This window comes from Equus caballus, chromosome 15 (genome assembly GCF_041296265.1).
Source record: "Equus caballus isolate H_3958 breed thoroughbred chromosome 15, TB-T2T, whole genome shotgun sequence".
NCBI lineage: Eukaryota > Metazoa > Chordata > Mammalia > Perissodactyla > Equidae > Equus > Equus caballus.
This window is the reverse complement of record NC_091698.1, coordinates 81,541,055-81,547,054: the sequence shown is the minus strand read 5'-3', so window position 1 is coordinate 81,547,054 and position 6,000 is coordinate 81,541,055. Positions and strand designations below refer to the sequence as shown.

Here is a 6,000-nt window from a genome sequence, read left to right as displayed (position 1 = left end):
TCGACTGCTGTGAAATAATGTCGTGCTCGAGTCCTTTTCCAATAAGCCCCGAGGTTTGCACTGTGACGGCTTCATTAAATTAGTCGGCTCCATGGCAAATGGAAAAGCGCTCGGAGCTTCGGATTTTGCTAATCTGAGTTGGGCTGCCTGAGACCTTAGACCACCAGGGAGCTCGGGAGGTTGGCTCTGCGTGCTGGGGAGAAGAGGCATTGGCATCGACCTCGTGCAACATCCCAGAGGTGCCATGTGTGCACAGCTGCTAGACGGCTCATGCAACCCTCAAACCTTCACCGTCTCCTCTGTGTGCCAGATGCTGCCCCAGGTGTTGTCACGCACCAAAGGAACGGATAGGTCAGGGCACTGTCTCTCTAGGGGCACAGTGGACAGCATGTGGAGTCGGGGAAGGGAGGGGTGCAGGTAAACTATGGACCACAGGTAAAAGGCGAGCCTGTCCTTGAAGGCCAGCCACAACTCAGAGTGCCAGATGCCAGTGAATATGCCTGAGATTCTTGCAGATGAAATGCAAGTGCTCCCGTCTACCCTCCCATCACCATCCCCCAGAGTTTATGAGAACAGATTCTCTGGTGCCGGGCTCTACTGCAGTATTAATGATCTCCATTACTGATAGTTCTTTCCAGTTAGCACTTGCAGTATTAAACTCCGTCATTATGAAGTAAAATATGCACGATCCCTAAATCTGTGTGTATTATAATGAGATTTCATTGTTATAAATTTGTCTTCTGGGTCCTTCATTTCTGCCTTTGCTGTCTTTTTAAGAGTCTAATGTCTGATCACTGTAGCCAGGAGGTAATTAGGAAGTGGTACTAAAGAATCACAGGCTTATTCTCTCACTCATTCACAGAAATTTATTGAATGTCTAAACTAAGATACAGCTAGTGGGAAAGACATTGGTGACAGCCAATTACAGCACTAAGGAATTTGGGTCTGACCTGACATGGAAGCCCCCTCCCCGACACACGTATAAGTATTGGATAAGATGCTATAAGACAATTTGAAATCACAGCTGCATTTGAAAGGAAGAAAGTGGGAAATTCCAGACTCCAAAAACAAGTGGGAATTCAAAGCCAGAGTGGTGAGTGAGAGCTGAAAGGGAATTGAGGTCAGAGATGTGGAATCAGGGCTGGGGTTTTAATCCCCAAGCAGAGGCAGAGATGAAGACCACAGCCTCACAGGTGGCTGGGGCCAGAAATGAGACCCGACATATAGCTGGGTGCTTAGAAGGGCTAGACAAGCCCCACCCACCAGCTGGGTGAGCGGTGATGGCATGGGAGCAGGACAACAATTTGGGTAGAGAAAAGATAATCTGTGAACGATCAAAATCCAAGCTTGTGCCAAGCATAGATGTGGGGTCCAAATTCACGTGACTTTCACAGTATGGAAACCACAATTGGAGAAATCAGTGGACAAGCTGGTTTGAAATCAATGGAACCCAACAGAGGCAAACTGAACCTTCCCCGAGGCATGCCTCCACAACCAGCACACCCTGGGTGCCCAGAGGAAACCCCCACTGAAGATGAGCTCACACAGAAAAATTACACAGCACATAAGGAAAGAAACTGACAAGAGAGCAAGTCTCAGATTCAACATGGCAACCGGCTTGGCACCTATGCTGACCCCAGAATTACCTAAAAACTCCCATTTCTGCCCATCCACTTAATACCATCATTCCTTCAACTCTAACCCAAACACTAGAGAGTGCCTGAAGCCCCTGCCTCTCTTCTTTCCAGTTCATAAATATAGATATGATGGATGTATAAATTCCTTTTCATTTAATTTGCATACCATACCATTAAGATACTTAGGAGCTCATACTGTTCACATCTGCTCACACTAGCCAAGTGTCATCCCGGGTGAGGGGGTTTCTGCCACACTCAGCCACTTCCTCACCTGGCAGTGTGGTGAGACTGCTCCAGGATGGTGACTCTCCAAGTTCATTTGGGGGTCTCAACCTTGTGAGCCCTTAAAATATGAAGAGTGCTGGTCCTTTTTGCTTTCATAGGCTGACATCATTTGACAACCGTTCACTTTCACCTCCAACTTACTGACCTACCAAGTGAATTCTCCCAGGTTCCTGAAATCTGGCATTCAAACTCAGTGATCAGAGTCGACTGAGCACTCTAATTCAGCATCTACCAAAAGACATGACTGCCAGGTGAAGCTTGGCCACACTCACTCTGCTGCGCAAAGGCAGGCCGCAGGCGTCCTAGACTGGAGCAGGTCACTGTCCTATCAGGGTACCATCAGCTTTGTCTCGAATTGGTGGAGGTTTGCAGCTGCTACTATTCTTGCTTTTAAATCACAAATTACTCTTGCTTTGGCTTCCTCACCATCAGCTTAGTGGATAGAGGGTGTTTGGATAACTACACAGTTGTAGGGATTCCTATTTGCAGCATCAGAGTTTTTAGCTTCTATTTTCCACTAAGGAGGACTTAAGACACATGCCCTGCAGCTCACGTCTGAACTGTCCGTATCTCCACTAGTAGACTGCCCTCCACATCCTTCACAGAGAGTCTTCATTATCCCCCCAAGGCCTTTCCCTGGTAAGAGGGATGTCAGTGGGATTGCTGAGCGTTGTCTCTTCTCCCACATCCAACGCAGCTGAGATAGAAAATGCTTTCCCCCCAGGGCATAGGCCTCCACTCCTGTGTCCCCCTTTCCTCGAGTGTTCAAGAGAGACATATGGCCGTCTACACTCTGTGACTTTATAGAGATAGCAAAATGTAAGTCAAGTCACTTTATCTTGGACAAGGAATAGCTTTTCCAATCATCCATTTAGGAAAACATTCATTGATGTACCTGGCCCAGTGCTGGGGATAAAGCAAGGCAAGAGACAGCTTTCCTGCTGCCAGGAACTCAGGGACACAGAGGGAGACAAGAGATGAGGACAGTACCAGCCCTGCTTTCAGTTATTTTAGTGTCGTGCCTGCTTCCTCTACTCAGGGGAAAGGGCACTGGTGAATCCATCTGTTGTTTCTTCTCTGCAAGGGCGGTTTAAACTCTGTGGACACAGAGCTTGAGGAGCCATCAGAACATCTTCTTCTATCGATGTTTTTTATCTATTGCTTGGCCGCTTCTCCTTTTCGGAGTGGGGAGTGAAACAGCCCCACAAAAGAGCCAAATCATAAGTAAAGAAGGCAAAAGGATTGCATAAACAAACACAACCACCCGAGGAGATTCTGGGCCTGTACGCATTCAGCCCTTACTTTCCACATCTGCAGTCAGCCACGGTAATGCATTTTATAATGATGAGCTTGAACAACGGCCCATCACTGAAGGCTCTCTGGATGAAGGGGAGCTGGACACCTGTTTAGGGTACAAGAGCTACTGTGGTGGACGGATTCTAAAATGGCTCCCAATGATCCCCACCTTCTGGCATCAGCTCTCTTGTGTAATCCTCTCCCCTTGAGCATGGACGGAGCCAGGGACCTGCTTCTATCAAATAGAATATGGTCAAAGTGATGGGGATAACTGGTGAGATTAGGTTATACAAGACTGTGACCTCCACCTTGCTGGCACTTGTGCCTTCCCAGCTTGCTTGCTTTGGGGAAGCAGTCTGCTACGCTGGAGAGGCCTATGTGGCAAGGGTCTGAGGGTGACTTCTGATCAACAGCCTGTGAGGAACCAAATCCTGCCAACAACCACTGAGTGAGCTTGGAACCATTCCTCCCGGGTTGAACCGTGAGATGACTGCAGCCCGTGCCAACACCTTGACTGTCGCCTTTTAAGCTACCCTGAAGCAGGGGACCCAGTGAAGCTGTGCCTGGATTCTTGACCCATAGATCACAAATGTGTGTTGCTTTAAGCTGCTAAGTTTGGGAGTAGTTTCTTACTCAGTAATAGATAACTAAGATTGTTACTAAACAGCAGATGGTGAACTAACCTTGGCAGAGAATAGACTGGCATGTTTTGGGAATTTAAACAATATGGACTGATTCTTCTCTTAAACCCTAGCTGATAAGAAAGGACAAACACAATACTCAGAGCACAGTGGGAATTTATTAGAGAAAATCCTGCGCTGACAGCCACAGACTATAAGGGCTCCCAGGGACATCAAGGGCAGTGATTCTAAGCAGCAAGGGGCGTCAGAATCAGCTGAGGAGCCTGGACCCAACCCTGGACCTACTGAAGCAGGGTCTCCACAGGTGGAACCTAGAGCCCTGAATAGATACCATTTGCCCCGATGAGATAGACTGTGCGTCCCGGGGTCAGGCCACTGATGTGCTCCTGCTCCCACACTTGATATAACAGGAAGCGAAGGGGCAGAGAAGTTATGTGCCTTTTTCAGGTCACACAGCCTGTTGGTGGCAGCTCAGGAGAAGAGCACAGGGCTGCCATCTCCTTGTCCTCTGCTTTGTCCACTCTGCCACAAGACCCCACCACCCCACATCCCCACTCAATGGAGAACCAGCCTAGCCCTGAGCTAACGAAAATAGAAATAAAGTAAGAGAGACACAGAGGAAACTTCTAAGGTTCCTTTATTGGTTTTGAAAACAACCTCCATTCTTCACCCCTCCATCTAGTCCTGGCCTAGAGAGAAGGAAGGCTTTTCTCTCTGGCCGCTTTGGTAAGAAAAAGAACAACATAAACACTTCCCATTAGAACTGTGTCTCTACATACCAAGCAGGGCTGGAACTTAATAGCATTGAGAACACGTGGGCTCTGTCTCTGAGCCCCACTTGGTTTGCCATCTTTTCCTCCATCCTCCCTGAGACAGCCGCTCCTGTGCTGGGGGGCTCTGCCTCCACCTCCCAGTCCAGGGCGTCTGCAGTAGTTGCGGGCTGCTCGCAGCCTGATTTCCAGTCTGCTTCAACAGGAGAAGCGCCACCCCCTGGCCCCCGCTGGTTCTGGCGTGGATCCTCAAGAGCTCACCATGTCCCAGTGCTGGCTCATAAGTGAGTTCTCACATGGGTTGACAACGACTTCCCTGCCATTCTCAGTGCCATCACCAAACATGTCCGTGTCTAGGCAGAGGTGGGACGCCACGTGCTCGATGCGGGAGCCAGCCATGGTCCATTGCTGAGAAGATGGAGAGGAGAGGGGATGAACCAGGATTCTCTGGCTAAGACCCCGGGTCCTATCAATAATATCAGGAGTTGCGGTGTAATCAGAAATGTTTATATCGTATGTCTAGGGTCACCCAGGGACTTGACTTCATGGTCTCATGGAGGAATAGAACTGCAACTAATTGCTTTGCTAGATATTATTGTTGTTTTTTTAAATAGGATAAAAAAAAGTAAAAGCAAAAATCAATATGTTTGCTATGAAAACTCATTAGAAGGCAATAACTTTCCAAGCAATAGGCCAGAAAACGTGAAGTAAGCGAGTCACAGGAGCAACCACAGAAATGATCTGCACTTGGTATTTGCACTGTCACAAAGAAGTGGGAGAGAGCTGGGGGATGGCGGGAGCAAGGAGGGCCATGAGGCAGGGGCAGAGGGGCTCCTGGGCAGCACCCGATGCCGTGAACCTCTGCTCCTTCAGCACATGAGGGGCCCCAGCAGAGAGGTGGGTCTCACGCTGCTGCTTCCCAGACTTCACCTCACATGACAAGGAGGAAGGGGATGGACACGTATTGGGGAACCACCATTGACAACGTACCATGGACCATCTCAGTTAATTGCTCTAAAGAGCTACCTGTGTGGCGGGCATCATCAACCCCATTTTAGGGAGGAAGGAAAATGAAGCTCAGAGAGGTCCAGTAACCTGGGAGGGGTCACACAGTTAGTGGATCATAGAATGGGCATTTGAATCTTAGTCTAATGCCACTACTCAGTTGACAGGTAACTGAGTGCGCCAACACCTTGCTGCTGGAGGAACTGGGCACCTGGTGCATCCCGAGTGCTATGAACTTTGGTGGCCATCCTGCTAGAGCCCAAGGCCCCTGAAGGCAAAGGTCTGAGTCTTGCTCATCCTTGTGGCCCTGCAGGCTCTGTCCCAGTTCTCTCTTGTTCTGGGATCCCAGGTGGGCATTGACGCAAG

At 49.0% G+C, this 6,000-nt stretch overlaps 1 protein-coding gene across 1 annotated transcript in view; it reads right to left on the bottom strand.

Moving 5' to 3' along the window:
* Positions 1–4,479: 4,479 nt before the first annotated feature.
* GALNT14 (polypeptide N-acetylgalactosaminyltransferase 14) overlaps positions 4,480–6,000 on the bottom strand; it is a 206,260-nt gene continuing 204,739 nt past the window's right edge. Inside the window, exon 15 of the mRNA XM_023619292.2 lies at positions 4,480–5,037. Within this exon, the coding sequence (XP_023475060.1) occupies positions 4,879–5,037 (159 nt within the window). The 3' untranslated portion in view covers positions 4,480–4,878. The remainder of the gene's footprint in view (positions 5,038–6,000) is intronic.